This window comes from Zingiber officinale, chromosome 3A, assembly GCF_018446385.1.
Source record: "Zingiber officinale cultivar Zhangliang chromosome 3A, Zo_v1.1, whole genome shotgun sequence".
NCBI classification, from domain to species: domain Eukaryota; kingdom Viridiplantae; phylum Streptophyta; class Magnoliopsida; order Zingiberales; family Zingiberaceae; genus Zingiber; species Zingiber officinale.
Genome location: NC_055990.1, coordinates 20,595,773 through 20,613,706, shown reverse-complemented (window position 1 = coordinate 20,613,706; position 17,934 = coordinate 20,595,773). Strand labels below are relative to the sequence as shown.

Genomic DNA, 17,934 nt, shown 5'->3' with positions numbered 1-17,934 from the left:
AATATGAAACCCTATATTTCCATTCCGTTGCAAATTATGACACCATCTAATAGTAAAGCTACTTTAATCATACTTGAAGTTCTTAAAAATCATATTCAAAGCTAGAATTTTTGTTTAAATACTTTTACAATAGATATTTTTATGAAGAAAGTGATATCCACTCCAAATTATCGAGTACATTTAAAAAGCAGAACATACAATTACACGTTCAAATCAGTCTTCTAGATTAGTTATCTTTTCATTATAGTGGCAAAAAAGGACTCTAGTGATCCAAATTTATTTATTTTTTGATTATGTTTTCTTAAAAAGAATTAGCATTCAAATAATGCCCAAGTAGGCCTCCTCTCTGCCTAATTAAGCTGATGGCATTAAAATATGACCTCCATATCAATCAAAAGCTAGAAAAGTTACGGAAACAAAACAACAACTCATTGATGCTCTCCCAAAAGACCTACATTTAATTTCCTTTTCACTAATTTTTTCCTCTCAATGAATTCAAAAAAGATATATATAAAGTATTCTTTTTATAGAAATGGTAAAAATTAGGATAGTGTTATTTCTTTTGATTAAATATCTTTTTATTTCCTAAAATTCAATTTAAATTACTTTAAAAAATATTTAGTAAATATATGTTCTACTCTACTATGTTTATCAATCAAGCTACTTGAACAATTGAATCATTAAAGTAGTTTTTTGGGGGATCATATGGTGGTTGGTAGTTTGGTATTGTAATAATTTTTATTTTCAATTTTATTTCTAAGTGTTAATTTTTTAAAAAAAAATGTTAATAAACATTTACATTTGTTTTATTTGAAAAAGTGGAAAATTGAAAATGAAGAATTGATTGAAAGTGATTGAGGCTAAGTTTTAAGATCCCTTACGCAATCACAGGAGCCTCATTTGTCAACCATCAATTGAATTGACTAAACTTAAAAGTAAAAAAAAAATCAATTTTTGTTATTTCTTCTTTTCCTTTTATGTTATGTATTTGTTCTTATTTTATAGTTTTTTGCTGGTCGAATTCTTGGTCGCCTCTGTTCTTCATCTCCGAAAGCTTCAGGAAGCTTACACGCTTCCAGCCTCCAGGCATTGCTTCACCACATCAAGCCCACCTACTCATCTGCATACAGTTGATTATTCGTGATTGCACGCATCAAAATGGCAAAATTCCTGTTATTAGACGAGATTTCTACGCTACTGATCGATCCAGCTTTTTTGCTTTCCCACAGTTTTCTGTATATTTTTTTAACTTGCTGCAACATTTTGTGCAGCAGCAGCAGAAGCAGCAGTTCTGCTGCTGGCACCGGAGCAAGAGATGGAGAGGAACTCGTCGAGCTTTTACGAGGACAAGGAGACAGGAGCGGCGGAACCCTTGATCAGGAGGCGCGCCGTCGCCAACACCACCTCTCAGAGCGCCATCGTCGGCGCCAACATCTGCCCCATCGAGAGCTTGGACTACGAGTACCTACTCCCTCTCCCTCATCTGATCACTCCCCCATTGAAATTTTCAGTCGCAAATACTTTAACTGTCGATTTTTTTTTCTTTAAGGATCGTGGAGAATGATTTATTGAAAGAGGATTGGAGATCTCGAAACAAGGTTCAGATTTTCCAGTACGTAGTGCTCAAGTGGGCACTGGCGCTCCTTATAGGCTTGGCTACTGGATTAGTCGGATTCTTCAACAACCTCGCCGTCGAGAACATTGCTGGATTCAAGTTGTTACTCACGAGCAACTTCATGCTCAAGCATAGGTAATTTTCTACCTGTCGATTCTGCAAAGTAGTTTCAGTGATCATTTACGCGGTCAAGTTCAGGTATCATGCAGCATTTGTCGTCTACGCTGGCTGCAACTTAATTCTGGCAGCAGCGACTGCTGCTCTATGTGCTTATGTTGCTCCGGCAGCAGCTGGGTCCGGCATACCTGAGGTGAAAGCTTATCTAAATGGGGTCGATGCTCACTCCATCTTGGCTCCCAGCACACTGTTTGTGAAGGTTTTGTAGAAAATCTGAATGCCCGCTGTTAGATCAGTGATGGATTGATTGTGCCTAGGCAAGTAATTTTTTATTTGTCGAATCTGCAGATCTTTGGTTCCATAGGGGGAGTTGCTGCTGGACTCATGGTGGGCAAGGAGGGCCCTATGGTTCACACAGGATCATGCATAGCTTCCATCCTCGGTCAGGGTGGATCGCGCAGGTATCACTTGACTTGGAAATGGCTTAGATATTTCAAGAACGACCGAGATCGTAGAGATTTGATAACTTGTGGAGCTGCTGCCGGTGTAGCAGCTGCCTTTAGAGCCCCCGTGGGTGGGGTTCTTTTTGCACTCGAAGAAGTCGCATCATGGTATCTTCTCAATTTACAATCTACAACTTCTGTAATCATAAAACCACTTGTCATTTGTGTTTCTTTGATGACTTTTAGGTGGCGAAGTGCTCTCCTCTGGAGGACATTTTTCACGACGGCCGTAGTTGCTGTCGTATTGAGGGGTCTGATAGGTTTCTGCCGCAGTGGAAGGTGCGGGCTGTTTGGACAAGGAGGACTGATAATGTTCGACCTGAGCGCCACTGTCGCTACCTACGGAACGCCGGATCTGATTGCGGTGGTAGTCATCGGAGCCATAGGTGGACTTTTGGGAAGCTTCTACAACTTCTCCGTCGACAAGATACTTCGCAACTACAGCGTCATCAATGAGTATGCTAGCTCTCGCCATTGGTTTAATTTGTTTCGGCGTTTGGAATGAATGTATGTAATTATGGGACTTGTTCATCTCGTTGCAGAAGAGGAGCTCCATTCAAGATCCTCCTCACAGTTACGATCTCGCTCTTGACCTCGTGCTGTTCGTATGGACTGCCATGGCTGGCCAAATGCACCCCGTGCCCTCCAGGTTCTCAGTGCCCGACCATCGGCCGGTCGGGCAACTTCAAGAGCTTCCAATGTCCGCCGAACCATTACAACGACCTCGCTTCCCTCTTTCTCAACACCAATGACGATGCCATACGCAATCTTTTCAGCGGTGGCACTGAGGATGAGTTCTACATTTCTTCTCTTCTCATCTTCTTCGCTGCGAGTTTTTCCCTCGGCATCGTCACCTATGGCATCGCCATTCCTTCTGGCCTTTTCATCCCCGTCATAATGGCTGGGGCTTCGTACGGTCGCCTTTTGGGGACCCTTCTCGGCCCTCTGTCTAAATTGGATAAAGGCCTGTTTTCGCTCCTCGGCGCGGCTTCTTTTCTCGGCGGAACCATGAGAATGACAGTCTCAGTTTGCGTTATCCTCCTGGAGCTCACCAACGATCTTCTAATGCTCCCCCTGGTGATGCTCGTTCTCCTCGTATCCAAAACCGTCGCGGATTGCTTCAACAAGGGAATATACGATCAAATTGTGAAGATGAAGGGCTTCCCCTACCTGGAATGCCACCCTGCACCTTACATGCGAAACTTGGACGCCGGCGACGCGGTCTCAGGCCCGCTCATTACCCTTGCCGGGGTCGAGAAGGTGGCAAACATAGTTTACACTTTGAAATTGACCGGCCATAATGGATTTCCAGTAATCGACGAGCCGCCTTTTTCGGAAGAACCAGGACTGTGTGGTCTCGTATTGCGGTCTCATCTGCTCGTATTGCTCAAAGGGAAGCAATTCACCAAGGAAAGGGTGTCCACTGGCGCAGGACATGTTTTGCAGAGATTTGGCGCGTTTGATTTCGCCAAAGCAGGGTCTGGTAAGGGTGTGCAGTTGGAGGACCTTGACATCGACGACGAAGAAATGGAAATGTTTGTGGATCTCCATCCCATTACCAATAGATCGCCTTACACAGTGGTAGAGAGCATGCCCCTATCCAAGGCTGCAGTTCTATTCAGAGACCTTGGCCTCCGGCACCTGTGCGTCGTGCCCAAGACTCCGGGGGTCAGTTTTCCTTGCATTTCTTTAATTTATCCTCCTCTTGGCCTGATATTTTCTCATCGCCTGAACCTTTTTGGTTTTGCTTGCAGAGGCATCCCATCGTAGGGATTCTAACGCGGCATGATTTCATGCCGGAGCACATCCTCGGGCTGTTTCCTCATCTCAAACATCGCCGTCCTCATATGAGCGTTTGATCGTTGTCGTTGTTGTTTTCATACTGGGAATATTTGTGGTTGCATCTGGGCGTGCGATATGTTAAAGCCCCTTGTTTTAAGAACAATCATGCCGTGCTCTGTTGTGCCTCTGCATGTCGTACCCTCTGCTTAACCTCAGCGCGACTCCGTGAGGAGCGGAAGCTAGCGTTTAGCGTGTGGCAGGTGGAGGCGACCTCGCTGTGCGCCACCACCGGCACTCGGCCGAACCACCCCCTTCCAGACCTCGCGAACCTCATCCGATTCCTTCTTCCCCAAATCAGAAGCAGTCGCCACCAGTTCTATCTGCCGCCGCAGTTGAATCATCAAGGCACCACGCTGCAGTCGCCATCTTTGAAATCGATCGGGATGAGGAGATTTCAGCAGTAGAAGCCGTGTAGGGTGACGGCGACGTGGCGGAAACTTGAATCTCACGGCGTATGTGCGTGTCGCCGAGGAGAAGACCAGGAATTGGGAGTCCCGCTTGATCGTTAGGAGCCGGTGAAAGCGATAGCAGCCTTGTACTCCTTGAGGTAACTCGGATCGAAGCTGGGCACGGAGTAGTTTAGGCTTTACGGAGTAGGTCGTGGAATAGTTCGTGTTCCTGGGTGTGATGGTGCTTAGAATAAAATGCTCTAGAATATATTTAGGTGGCTTTTGGTTATGAGAATGAGAGAATGAGAATGAGAATAATAAATTCGATACATTTCCAAATTTCTTATTTTTGGTGGATAGAAATAAGATTTCAGAATATGGTAAGATAGTCAGTTATTCATTATGGAGTAGTAAGACGCTAAGGAGATCAGAGAACTTATTCAAATGAGAGGGCATGTTACTACACTCAATCATCGCAGAGAAGAGCAGCTGAGGTCGATAGAGCAGAGAAATCTCGACTGAGCGGCTACCCCGCTCGGCCAAGCAATGAGACCTGACCATCAACGGAGAGGAGTCCCGGTTGAGTGGTTACCCCACTCGGCCAAACAGTGAGACCATTGTTATATCTCTCGATATCCTTTTAGGATATAGTGTCGCTGACACGAGACATGATCGACAGACAGATCGTACAACGAAAACTTCTACTATCTTATTAGGGATATGTTGTTGGTGCGGTTAGCACTAACGGTCTAACTCAGGTTTTGATGAATGACAAATCGGGTTAAGTTAGGTTTATCGTAATCTAACACTTTGACCGAGAGTGCAAACGAAGTCCAGACAGGTCGACGGGCTGACCGGATGTCTGGCACGAAGTCCAAGCGGGTCGACGAGCTGACCGGACGCTTGACGAGAAGTCCAGCTAGGTCGACAGGCTGACCGGATAGCTAGCGAGAAGTCCAAGCGGGTCGACGGGCTGACCGGACGCTTGGCGAGAAGTCCAGCTAGGTCGACGGGCTGACCGGATAACTGGCGGAAGTCCAGACGGGTTGAAGGGCTGACCGGACGTCTGGCAGGTGAGTAAAGGTAAGTCACTGGAAGGGAGTGACTGTGAGGACGCGTTCCCGGGAAGGTAACATTAGGCGTCGATCCGGCTTAGATCCATTTAGGATATCTAAGTCGAGATCGTGACTAGATTCCGATCTCGGAAAGACGGAATCTAAGTCATACTTTTTATGTCAAACTTATAAACTGTGCTAAAAATTTATTTTGCAGGATATACATTATTCATTTGCCTCGGACTAACCTTGTCTTGCAGGAAAGCTGGTCTCTGGAGAAAGGTGGTCCGGGCGCCCGGGAGGCAAGTTTTATCCCGATCGCGCGTCGCCACGTGGAGCTCGCTGGTTGAACCTGCCACGTCTCACCAGGGCGCCCCGAGCCTCATATAAAAGGAGGGTCAGAGGGGAGCTTCAAACACAACTGAAACAAGAAGATCGTCTACTGCTTGCTCTGCTGCTCTGCGCTCCTGCGACGCTAACGAAGCTCCGATAACGCACGTTTTCTTTTCAAGTTATTCCTTTGTCGGTATCGCTTTTATTTCTTCATTAGCAATTTCTGTACTTAAGTTTGTAATAAATTTCGAATTGCTAGTGATTGCCCAGCGAAAGCAGTCAACGACCGCGGGCCTTGGAGTAGGAGTCGACACAGGCTCCGAACCAAGTAAAATTGGTTCTGTGTTAGCATTGATTTTCTATTTCCACTGCATTTATACTTGAACGAATTTTGTAATCGATATTCCCCCCCCCCCCCCCCCTCTATCGAACGTCTACGATCCAACATATGCATGCCCTGTTAAGGTATGGTGTTAGAGGTACTTTCCTGACATTTCTTTTCATAGGACATATTGAAGAACATTGTCAGGCTTCGAGGAGTGTGCACGTCGCCAACCAAGGCTCTATATAAAGGGAGATCCATCACCGGCGGAGGTACACATAATTACTGTTTGCGCTTGTGTTATTGTTGCTCCGCTTTTCTCTACATTTCTGGTGACTGATTTGAACGTCAGAGGGCCAACGCTGGGGCCCCTTCCCTGGCTCGGCAGTAACGTTATTTGTCTTGCAGAGTGGAGCGCGGTCTACGGCCAGTCAGTGCAGTAGCCACATCCCTAGCTTTCCACCCTCCCGTTCTCGGACAGGATCATTTTGGCGTCGTCTGTGGAAACGTAGCCTGCATCCAAAACAAGATGGAATACGCTGGATAACTCACCACGGTGATGCTGACAAAGGAGGAGCTTGATATGCTTATACAAGCCCGAGCCGCAAGGATAGTGAAGCAACAACAGCAATAAGCGTTGGTCGAGCGCTAAGCGCATGAGCACGTGACATCAGCGGTGGGGCATCAGGTAAGATATGAAGATCGAGCGGAGCATGTATTCGGTTGGGGACAAAACAAAAAGTCGACCGACACATATGGAGAGGTACCCAATGCGCTGATCCTTTTTTATTGAGCATTGTTCCAGACTCCATCAGAGGAATGGGGTCGTGCGGACAAGGATCGGGGGTCTTCCTCGGACGATGCACTCGTTCGGGATGCATGAAACAAGGGAAGATGATTTGCTTGAGCGGATCAATCAACAATTCTTGTAGGGGATTATGGACGACCCTCTGCCGAGGGACTACATCCCGCTGGCGATTGGGGAATACAACGGAACTATCGATCATGAGGACCACTTGGCCAAGTTTGACAACACGACCACACTTCATCAGTATACTGACGGTATAAAGTGTCGGGTCTTCCTCACTACCCTCTCCGGATCAGCACAACGTTAGTTCAAGAGATTGTCGAACGGATCAATCCACAGCTTCAAAGACTTTCCAGCGGCATTTCTACACCACTTTGTCAGTAGTCGCTGCCACCAGAAAACCAGCATCAATTTGTTCTCCTTGAAGCAAGGGCCCAGGGAGGCACTGAGGGCCTACATTCAGTGCTTCAACCAGGTGATCATGGGCATTCTCTCAATCTCTACAGAAGTGTTGATGAACGCCATAAATGAACGCCATAAAGAGAGTTCTTCCGGTCAATCATTTGGAAGCCGCCGAGGGGCTTCGACTATCTGCTCATGAGGGTCATAAAATTAGGGGTGAGCATTCGGTTAATTCGGTCCATAAATTAACCGAATTAACTGAAAACCGATTTAGTGTTGGCTAACCAAATCAAATCAAAGTTAAAACTGAATTAACCGAATTAGTTATTTCAGTTAACACTGAATTAACTAAATTTGTTTAAAATAATAATAAAAAGAATTTATATAAAATTAATATCAAATTAACCAAATTAACTGAATTAACCGAATGCTCACCCCTACATAAAATACATAAACGTGGAGGATGCCTAAGCAGCTAGAAGGAAGGGGGCGCCTGTCGAGCCCATAGCAGCATCTGAACGACGACAATCGAGTAGCCATCAACCCCCAAAGGGGTCCCGATTGTGAGGAACACAGCCACGCCATGAGCCCCAGACGCATGTTGTGCAGCATGTGGCAGCCGGTCGCCCAAAGACTACAAAAGGCAAGGCATGGAAGTCACTATTCTGCTCCTTCCATTAGTCGATGACGCACAACACGATCGACTGTTATGATCTGACTTTGATTGTAAGCCCATTGGCTCCATGAGGATATTGTCGACGGTCACTATCTCCCATTCGACATCATAGATGTCGGCCATCTGGCCGAGACGAGGAAGAAAGAGGGGTGCTTGAGTGTCGACATCATCAGCCCCAACGAAGGAACAACATGAGTCCCGTCCGAGCTTCCGCTGAGCGGAACAGACCCTCGGCTAGGGAAGAAAAAAATAGGAATAACACCGCTCGGGGAGAAATTGGAATGATTGCTGGTGGGCCGACCGGAGTTGATTCCAACCGAGCGAGGAAGTTACACGCTTAGCGACTAGAGATCCATGTTGTTGGGTGCAACAAGGAGAAGGCTGAAGGACCTGAAATAAGCTTCAACCTCAGAGACTTAGAGAGAGTGGAGATCCCTTACGACGACGTCCTGATAATCCGAGCGGTAATCGCTAATTATACTATTCACCAAACCTTTGTTGATATGGGGAGTTCGATAAATATTATATTCAAGAAAACGTTTAACTAATTGCAAATTGACCGGAGTGACCAATGACAACTCCACTCTATGACTTCACAGGCAACAGAGTGTTGTCGATCGGCCAGGAACGGCTAGCCATTTCGCTCGGAGAGGAGCCGCTAAAGAGGACGAGGATGACGAACTTCATTGTGGTGGACGCGTCGTCCGCCTACAACGTCATACTAGGTCGACCAGTCCTCAATGAGTTCCGAGCGGTGGTGTTCACTATCTGCCAGAAGATTAAGTTTTCGGTGGACAATGAGGTGGGCGAGGTTAAAGGCGACCAGTTGGTCGCTCTACAATGCTACAGTGAGATGGTCAAGTTCGAAGCAAGGGACGCTCGGAAAAACCCATGCTTGGAGGTGAATGCTATCATGGAAAAAAGCTCGATCAGCACAGGATCGCGAACCATCTGCATCCCTTCCAAGCCGGGGTGAAAGGTGCATGGTTAAATCCGAGTAATATTGTAATTGAGTATGTCTTGTAAACGTAGGTGAACGATGAATAATCCATAAGTATTCAAGACTCTTGTGTCGATTGGTGAAGTTAAAAGTCGAGCGGCGACTATAAACCCTAATCTTCACCAACGGTCGAGCAACGACCTTAAACCCCTGTCTTCGTCAACGGTCGAGCGATGACCTTAACCCCCTGTCTTCACCAACAGTCAAGCGGTGACTTTAAATCCATGTCTTCACCAACGATCGAGCGACAACCTTAAACTTTTATCTTCACCAACAGTCGAGCGACGACCTTAAACTCTGGTCTTCATCAACCGTCGAGCGGCGACGTTAAATCCTAATCTACATCAGCAGTCGAGCGATAACCTTAAACCCCTGTCTTCACCAACGGTTGAGCGATGACCTTAAACTCCTGTCTTCATCAACGGTTGAGCAGCAACCTTAAACCCCTGTCTTCATCAGCGATCGAGTGGCGACTTTAAACCTTTGTTGTCATCAATGGTCGAGCGACGATCTTAAACTGCTGTCGTCATCAACAATCGAGTGACAACCTTAAACCCCTGTCATTATCAACGGTCGAGCAGTGACCTTAAACCTCTGTCATCGTCAACAGTCGAGCAGCGACCTTAAACCCCTGTTTTCGTCAACGGTCGAGTGACGACCTTAAACCCAAGTATTCGTCAACCATCGAGTGGTGACGTTAAACCCTGATCTTCGTCAACAACGGAGCGGTGGCTATAAACCCGAGTCTAGATAAATAACGTAACAGTTGATCGATCACTCTAAAACCAAGTCTACAACAAACGAAGAGGAATGATGAATATGTAAGCCGAGAATAAGGTTGACCAAGAAACGTCTTACTCGAAGAAGCAGCAGTTTCCACTAAAATAAAGTCGTTCGACAACTATGAAGTGATTGCTCGGGTATCCCAACGATTAGTTACATCGACAATCGGGAGGACAAATCACCACACTTAGAAATTTTTTGCAAAACGGTAAGTGATTCGTAGTCCTACTCGAACCAAGAGGTGAAGCATGCATAAGTAAGCGCGACAGCCAACAAAGCAAAGAAATGTTGAATGCCGATGCATGATGAAATACGAATAAAATAAATAAGGATACGCCGAACGGGCGATCATGCATTAAGACTTAAAAAATTTTTACAAGTTGGCGAAGGGCAGTACAAAATGAGGCAAGCTTCGCAGGGAGCGAGTTCACTCCAGATAATTCAGTACATCATCAGGCAACGACTCGGTCAGCTTATTCCGACTGATGACCTTGTTGGTCAATGCAGATGGAATATAGCCATTGCCCTTTAGCTGGTCAAGTGTCCTATCAACGGCGAGGTTGAAGAGGCGAAGCACTCGGTCGATGAGTCAGTTGTTGAAAGGGTCCGAGTATAGGTTGTTGAGATGTATACTATAAGCCTAGCTTTTGTATGAACATCTATTTTGAAATATTTTGAAATGAGAATCACTGTGGTCAAATGTCTGCATTCTATATTTGTATATATGTCAATGCAGTTGTCCATTTAATTTATATTGTAGATAACATGATGTGTGGTGCCACATAAAAGATCATGTTATCGGTTCCTTATAAATTATAAATAGTAACTCATAACTAAGATGGATAGGAGAGAACCATTGGAACGATTGTAGTGTAATTTGGTATTAGTTTGTCTTGACTATAAAATTATACTAGTACACTATGTGTGTATTGAACATGACCGTTTGAGGTTGTTCGATTTGTATTGATTACATAAAAGAACAGAACCTCTGTTATTATGGATGTGCATCCTCTTAATCCCTATATAATAACAAGCACATATACTTAGTATTTATTTCTTTAACTTATCAATGAGTGAGATTTATTCGTTAAATCAATAGGCCCGATGAGTTGAGAGATAATATTATTTATATGATGTGTTGTTGATTATAGAAGGAATCTGTGTCCTAATTATTTTGGTTGATGATGTCCCCTTGAGGAGCTCATAAGGATTATCATGTAAACCTTGCAGGTGGACTTAGTCTGGCATGATAATAAAGTTGAGTGACACTACTTTTGAAATCAGATGTTAATTAATTGAGTTGCCAGTAACTCATTTAATTAACGGACATACGATATCTTAAATACAGGGAGATTAACGCACTCATGATAAGAAAGAGTCCATATTATAATATGGGATTGGTGCGGTAGTTCAATAATAACTCTTTAGTGATATGAGTTATTATTGATGGACTTGGGTTGGGTGTTCGGGTCGAACACAGAAAACCTAAGCTCATTAGGAGGCCTAAACCAATTCCCCCTTTAGGTCTCTGTTGTAGCCTCTATATAAAGCCTCGCATCCACCCATCCACAACTTGGTTTTGGTTTTTGGTTTTCTCTTCCTTACCTAGGGTCGGCGGCAAGCTTATAAAAGGGAGTAGGTGGTGCCTCCAAAACCTAATTTTCTCACAATTCTCTTCTCTCCTCCTAGGGCTGGCGGCACACATCCTTCTCCTTGTGGTCGACACCCCTCACCTCCTCCCTCCTTGGTGGCCGGCGCCACCTTCTCCACCTAGGGTCGGCTCCTCTTCTCTTTGCTTAGGGTCGGTGCCCCCCTCCTCCTTGTTTAGGGTCGGTGCCCTTCTCCCTTAGTGGCCGGCCGCTTGAAGAGAAGGAAGAAGAGGAAGAAGATTAGAATGTGCCCCATCCTAGAGCCTCCTTTTGTAACCGACGATTTGGAGAAATGAGAGGAAGGGTGGTTTTTGTCTTGGTAGATCGTCTCCCACACGTCGCCTAAGAAGAGAAGAGGAATACGACAGAAGATCAAGAGGTCTTTAGCTATGAAGAAAGGTACAATTAATTCTTTAATTCTGCTACGTAATTAGTTAGTTTTCTTTGTATCATTTTTGGAATACCAACACAAGAGGCCAACGATCTTGTACTTCAATCAAGGTGTGCTTTGATCATTCAAGAACTTGCTTGATTGGTCAAACACATGTTTGATCGAACATGCGGGTTGTTAGTAAAAGTTCTGTTCTTGTATAAATTTTTTATACAGGAAAATTGAAACAGAATGAAATTCCAGCGCCTTCAGAGGTAATCCTACTTTAGGGTCTCGAATCAGCTGGACTCTCTGCTCTGATACTCCTTCAAAGTCGTTTGGGAAGCCTCCAGCTCTGCCTTCAAAGTGGCCAGCTCGGCATCCTTAGGGGCGAGCTGTTCTTACGCCACTGCTTGTTCAGCCGATCTACTCTCCCTCTCGGTAGCCAAAGCTGCAATCGTCTCCTTCAAGTTTTGAGTCAGGATCTAAGTATCCTTGTTTTTGATTTCTAGGTCCTTGATGGCTCGAAGCTTCTTGATATTGGCCGAAAGGATCTTCGCCTCAAAGGAGCTGGCCTACTTATTGAGCTTCGCTAGTTGCGAAGCCTGCTCGACACTCTTGCCCCTCTCTACCTCCAGCAGCTCGGCGCTCTTTTGTAAATTAACCTTCAGTTGACCGGCCTCGGCAGTCAGCTGCTCCAAGCGCAACTCAGAAGCCGCTAACTAGCCGCTCGGAGCACGCAGTTGCTAGACTTTATGCTTTAAAAATGCGAGCCTCTAGCATATAGTCAGGCTCTTGACCCAGTACTACAGTAAGAGAAAAATTGTAAGAGTCGAGCGGATAAAAAGAAGTATGAAGGCAACATACATACACTAGTGGACATCTGAGTATAGTTGTTCGTGAGCTCCCCTAGAGAGATGACCGTCGCACGAGCCTGGGGTTTGGCCTATATTTATGCGAATGGCCTTTGTATTTGTATCTGGTGCTCGAAGGTGCGGGATGCAATATCGTCCGGACTGCGCCACTCGTCGGTCGGCAAATGGATAATTATCGTTATTTGCCTCTAGTCGCTCGGACCAGAGGACTTTGAGGTGGCTCTGCCTGTCGACTGGGGCATTATAATTGGTAGGATGTAGGATATTGGCTGTCGACAAAGATGGGAGCGACATGAAGACCACCAGTGGTGCGAAAATGGTCCCCAGCGGCAACCTGGACAATGACAGCGTTCGGTCAGATGACATGGAGGTGTGGAGTGTTGCGGCTTCTTGCTTTGGAGGAGCAAGTGTGGAAGTCTTGCTCCACTCGGAAGATGGGCGTGAGCCGCCTTGGGCTGGAGTCTGTAGGGCGAAAGTAGTAGAGCGAGAGGACCCTTCCGTGCGGCGCCTCTTGCGGCATTGCAAGGGTTCGCCTGAAGTGGCCGACTCAGAAGCCACCGCGATCAGCAACATCGAGGGTCGTTCGGGAGGAAGGTCGGCTGTAGCAGCCACCCCACTAATCGTAGTTTAACTTCTTCCACTCTTGCTGGCCGACACTTCCGCCCCTTCGGCCTCGCCGAATGGATCCTCTTGGGAGTCGACCGACTGTAGGCCTCGGCTCTCCAGTTTGGCCACTACCGCAGCATTGATCTCAGCGTCCGCGAGTTTGCTCTTGCCGGCCAGACACACCCTTAACATGACCCCAGCTAAAAAAAAAAAAAAGTAAAATTAGTTAGATTCAAGGATGAAGGGAAGAAAGATGATACCTAGGCTAGACGAAAGTCGTGTGTGGATTGGGCTCAAGGCGAACACATAAAGGATGCCCTCCAACAGCAACCGGTGAATGTGGTGTTGGAATGTATAACAAAAGCCTAGTTTTTTGTATAAACATTTACTTAGAAATAAGAATCATATTGGTCAAATATCTACATTTATAAGTTAAGTGTAGTTGTTCAATTAATTTATATTGTAGATAATATGGTGTGTGGTGTCACACATAGAAGATCATGTTATCAATTCCTTATAAATTATAAACAGTAACTCACGACTGAGATGGAAAGCAACAAACCATTGGAATAGTCGTAGTGTAATTAGGTATTAATTTATCTTGACTAATAAATTACACTAGTACACTCTGAGTGTATTGAGCAGGATCATTTAAGGTAAGTTCTTTTTATACTGACTTAATAAAAGAACAAGATCTTAGTTATTATGGAAGTGTGTACTCTTAATCCTAATATACTAACAAGCACATATATTTAGTATTTATTTCTTTGACTTATCAAAGGGTGAGATTTAGCTCGATAAATCAATAGGCCCGATAAGTTGGAAAATGATATTATTTATAGTGTGTGTTGTTGATTATAGAAGGAAACTGTGTCCTAGTAATCTAGGTTGATAATGTCCCCAAGAGGAGCTCATAAGGATTGTCATGTTAAACCCTGCAGGTGGACTTAGTCGGACACGACAATAAGGTTGAGTGGTATTACTCTTGGACTAAGATATTAATTAAAGAGAGTTGTTAGTAACTCATTTAATTAGTGGACATTCAACATCTTAAACACAGGGAGACTAACACACTCATAATAAGAAGGAGCCCAAAAAAAGTAATTTGGGATTGGTGCGATAGTTCAATAATAATTCTTTAGTGGAATGAATTATTATTGATAAAATTAAGTTGGGTGTTCGAGACGAACACGGGAAGCTTAATTTCATCGGGAGACCAAACTAATTCCTCCTCTCGGTCCCTATCGTAGCCTCTTGTATATAGAGAATTATACCCACCTATACCCACTTCCTTATCCAACTTAAAGGGGTCGGCCAAGCAAGCTTGGAGTCCAAGCTTGGGCCGACCAAGCCAAGGGTTGAGCCAAGTTGATGGGGTCGACCAATGCTTGGAGCCCAAGCATGGTGTGGTCGGCCCTAAGAAAATTAAAAGGATTTTTATTTTTAAAATTTTCTTATGTGGGTTTCATGGTTTTAAAAGAGAGTAAAATTTAAATCTTTCCTTTTATAGCTTTCTATAAAAGATTGAGAAAAGATTTGATATCTTTCCTTATTTGTAGATTGAAAGGAAGAATTTAATTTTGATAAAACTTTCCTTTTTTGTAATCATGTTCATGATTTAAAAAGAGATTTTAAAATTAAATATTCCCTTTTATAAGTTTCTATAAAAGATTAAGAAAAGATTTGATATCTTTCCTTATTTGTAGATTGTAAGGAGATTTTAATTTTAAAGATAACTTTTCTTTTTGGAAATCATCCACATGTTTAAAAGAAAGATTTTAATTTATAAAATTTCCTTTTATAACCAACCATGAAGAGAAAATTTATTAGAGAAATTTTTTATAAATTTTCGGAAACAAATTAGGAAGTTTTAATTCTTGTGTTATTAAAACATTCCTTGTTTGGAGCTATGAGGTGGCCGACCATTATAATTAAGAAAAGGAAATTTGTTTTAATCAATTAACTTTTTCTTTTCATGGCAAAGAAAATAAGGAAGGTTTTATTTAAATTTTCCTTATTTGTCAAGACCAAGGATTATAAAAGAGGAGGTAGGGGTGCCTTCATGGGTGCTAACTCGATTCTATTTTTCTCCCTCTCTTCCTTGGTGGTGGCTGGCCCTAGAGCTTCTTCTTCTCCTCTTCTCTTCTTCTTTAGTGGCCGGTATTATCCATCTCTTGGAGCTCTTGTTGGTGGCTGGTTCTAGCTAGGAGAAGAAGGAGAGATAGGAGACTTTATTTCTTGCATCCCTTAGAGCTTGGTGGTGGTGGTCGAACCTCTACATCCTTGGAGGAGTCTTGGTGGCCGAAACTTGATGAGGAAGAAGAAGGATTTGGGTGGTTCTCATCTCGGTAGATCGTTGCCCACACAACGCCCAAGATAAGAAGAAGAATACGGTAGAAGATCAAGAGATCGTTGCATATAAAGAAAGGTATAACTAGTAATTATTTTCCGCATCATACCAGTTTTTCCTTGTATGAATTCCAAACACAAGAGACATATGATTCTAGATTTTTGGATTAGATATTCGAAGTTGTGTTTTTTTATTTTTTCGATCTTGTGATTCGATTGTTCCTTTTGGTTAAACCTAATGTTATTTTAGGAAATTAAATATTGAATTTCGTTAAGAGGCTTTGTCGAGGCAGTGGTGGATGCTCCCATACCCAAGAAGGTCATGTGTCTCGCCATGTTTGACCTGGGAGCCAATTTCGGAAATAAATATTTAATTGAATTTGTAACATAGGTAGATTTGGATCAATAGTGTTAAGTTCCGCTTGCGATCCAAGTCTAAATCATTAAGAACAGATAAGTTAAATTTGGAGTCAATAATGTTAAGTTCCGTTTGCGATTCCGAATTTAATTTGTAAAGAATACAATAGGTTGTTAGGAAAGGTTCGACACTTGTATAAAATTTTTGTACAGTGGAACCGGTACGATCTTCCTAGGACCAACCAACATGTGGTATTTCTGACCGGCTAAATTGGAAGTTGCCTGGAAAAAGTCCAATCGAATTTTGTACTTCCCGAGTGATAAGGGATTCGTCACTTCTATCTGCCAGTCGATCGGGAAGTCTGGCTGCTCGGGAAAATGAAGAATGAAGTAGTGGTCCCTCCAATGCTTATTGAAGGATGACATCTTATCAAAAAAGACCAAGCCCACTCGGGCTTGGAATAAGAAGGTCCCCGGCTTGGAAAATTTAGGGTAATAAAATAATTGAAGAGCCGAGGAGTCAAAAGAATGTCATACAAGCGGAACAAGACAACAACCCTGCACAGCAGTCTAAAGGAGTTCGACACTAACTGGTTAAGGGAAATATGGAAATATTTGCAAACAGCGGAGAAGAACGAATGAACGGGGAATCACAGACCAGCAGTAAATTAGTCCTTAAAAAACACAAAAAGCCCGCAGGTGGTTCATGTGGCCGGTCGTATGCGGAAGGAATAACAACTTGGTAGTCGGATGGAAATTAGTAGGCGGATTTAAGACTTTCGATATCGTCCTCGACGACTTGGTCTCGTGGAAGAATACTAGAGTCTAGGGATAGGGATGGAGGGTTATGCAGAATTGACCATCGATAACAAAAGATGCAAGAAGTAGCCGCGAATGGATTCAGATAAGAAAAAAGTGAAGAAGCTTACAGAAAAGATCGCCGGAGAAGAAGAAAGGATGAAGTGTCGTAGATAGCTCAAAGACGAAGGCACACGGAGTGAAGAAGACTGCGACACAAGCAAGGTTTATAAACCTTGCGGTCGATTGCCCTGAGCCGTCCGATCTATGGTTCAAGAATCCAGGAGAAGATCCGACCGTAGAATTTAAAAAGGTGTCTGTCACGTCACTAGCGGATATCCGCCTATCACGTCAAACGTGCGGCGGCAGAAAGTGGGACACATGACATTCAGCTAGCGGAAGACATTAATATGACTTAATTAAAAGGTATGGACGCGTGCTCGACCATAATCATCAGAGATTTGCACGATTTTTAAGAAATTTAGATGACGCCAACTACTATAAAAAGACACTAATCCGAGGGAGCATAGGGAAAAGAATAATTTCGCCAAGTGTTGTCGTTCATTGTCCCAATCGGCATAGAGAGTGGGTTATTACACTACCGAACAGTCGATTCACTATATGCCTTTGTAGGTATGATCCGAGCGGCAACTACAAATCAAGCCTAGTGAAATAAAGCCGAATGGTGCAAACTCTTGTTTTGAACAGAAACTTGGGAGCATTTCTTGTTCGATCAGACGTGGAAGCCACCGAAGACTCTACTCATCCAATCAGTTGAACTTACAGTCTCCTTCGACTAGACTTGAGGGGGAGGCTTGTGATGCGGGGGCCCACCTGGCATGGGTCAACTACCGAGGTGGAGGTCAAAGTCAAGGTGGTCAATGCCGAGGAGTCAAAAAGCTCGCCTACGGTGGCCGAGCGGAGGACAGCTACAATGGCCGATCGAGGTAATCAGGGTCGAATTGGCAAGAAGCTACAATGGTCGGTTGGGTAATAAGTGTCCGGGTGGGCCAACCGTCTAACACGGATAATACGATAAGATAGCTAGATGCTCATTGTGGAGCAGCAGGACGCTAAGGAGACCA

The 17,934-nt window shown here is 44.2% G+C and overlaps 1 protein-coding gene across 1 annotated transcript; it reads left to right on the top strand.

The window, feature by feature from the left end:
* Nucleotides 1-1,040: 1,040 nt before the first annotated feature.
* Nucleotides 1,041-4,180, top strand: LOC122051324 (chloride channel protein CLC-c-like). The gene is made up of 7 exons (XM_042612394.1): nucleotides 1,041-1,461; nucleotides 1,550-1,750; nucleotides 1,814-1,991; nucleotides 2,081-2,343; nucleotides 2,422-2,691; nucleotides 2,778-3,903; nucleotides 3,990-4,180. The coding sequence occupies exons 1-7, from the start codon at nucleotides 1,316-1,318 to the stop codon at nucleotides 4,092-4,094; spliced, it is 2,289 nt and encodes a 762-aa protein (XP_042468328.1). The 5' UTR covers nucleotides 1,041-1,315; the 3' UTR covers nucleotides 4,095-4,180.
* The last annotated feature ends 13,754 nt before the right edge of the window (nucleotides 4,181-17,934 follow it).